Source organism: Budorcas taxicolor, chromosome 1 (genome assembly GCF_023091745.1).
Source record: "Budorcas taxicolor isolate Tak-1 chromosome 1, Takin1.1, whole genome shotgun sequence".
NCBI lineage: Eukaryota > Metazoa > Chordata > Mammalia > Artiodactyla > Bovidae > Budorcas > Budorcas taxicolor.
In genome coordinates this window covers 44,294,475-44,295,677 of record NC_068910.1, presented here as the reverse complement: position 1 = coordinate 44,295,677, position 1,203 = coordinate 44,294,475, and the positions used below count along the sequence as shown (strand labels likewise).

General features: G+C 44.0%; 1 protein-coding gene across 1 annotated transcript; it reads right to left on the bottom strand.

The window, feature by feature from the left end:
* Positions 1-465, bottom strand: LOC128051803 (protein FAM136A-like). The gene has a single exon (XM_052644441.1). The coding sequence runs from the start codon at positions 463-465 to the stop codon at positions 1-3; it is 465 nt and encodes a 154-aa protein (XP_052500401.1).
* Between the last annotated feature and the right edge of the window lie 738 nt (positions 466-1,203).

Here is a 1,203-nt window from a genome sequence, read left to right as displayed (position 1 = left end):
CTAGCAGACAGCTATTTCCCAATGAATGAGAGATTCCTTCATCTTCCTGCTCATGGCTGGGATGAGGTTCACGTGGTCATCCACACACTTGGTCACGCAGGTCTCCAGCCGCCGCTTCACCTGAAACTCCTTACTCCCCACATCTATTGAATCTTTGGCCTTGTCACTGCAGTACATAGTGCACCGGGCCAGGCGGTCCTGGAACTTCTCCAGCTTGCTGGTCACCAGGGCCTGGGCTTGAGCCAGAGATGCATGGCAGTGCTTAATGCACTGGTGCACTTGCTGCATGGACGCCTGGCTGTCTGCGCAACAGCCAGTGCTGCACCGGAACATGAGGCCCTGCATCTTCCAGTATTTTCCCTCTCTAGACTCTTCACCTGGAGAATCTACTGCCTCCTGCACCCAGAGCTGCTGCGGCTCCGCCACAGCAACCCGCGAGGTTCCTGGCTGAGCCGGTGCCCACATGGATTCCTGCACAGACTAGACTTTCTCCTTATATATAACTTCTATTTCTTTTTTTCTCATATGACTTTTTAATTAATTGGAGGCTAATTGCAATATTGTGGTGGGTTTTGCCCACCACATTCACATGAATCAGCCTTAAGACATAAAAGTTCCTCCTTATGTTCACATTAGACTGCACCTTGACAGAAGAAGCTTCTCAGCTGTGGATCTGATGATAGAACATTTAAATGTATATACTTAATTGTAAAATGGACCAAGAAGGAAAACCTGTGGATTTTCCCAACAACTTTATACTTCTGTATGAATAAGATTCATGTATCCAACTATTATGTGGAAATGTCTGCGTGAATCTGAAAGCACATTTCTCTTGGATTGCTGATGTCAGTGTTTCGTATTGTTCTATATACATAATGACTCTTTGGACTGACTCTCACCAAGGGAGAATGTTCCATGGCCATTTTAAATAAGCCACAACGATGTATCTGAAGGCAGTCTGTTTTCTGCTCTCATTCAAATCTTAAGTTGCAGAGGGAAAACATCCATACTTAGACCAATTTTTTCTACCTCTATTCATATATTTATCAGATTCTTTAATTCACACCAATAGGAACCATCTATTGAAACCACATTACTATCCTATGAATCTTAACCAGTACACCTAGATGCACACATTCTCCTTCCCTTAGTTATCTTATACAGATTTAATAGTGAAAGGCATGAACTGATGTGCTCCCAGGT

What these genes read in the sequence shown, in the direction of transcription:
- LOC128051803 (XM_052644441.1), bottom strand. Translation starts at nt 465, where the DNA reads ATGTGGGCACCGGCTCAGCCAGGAACCTCGCGGGTTGCTGTGGCGGAG.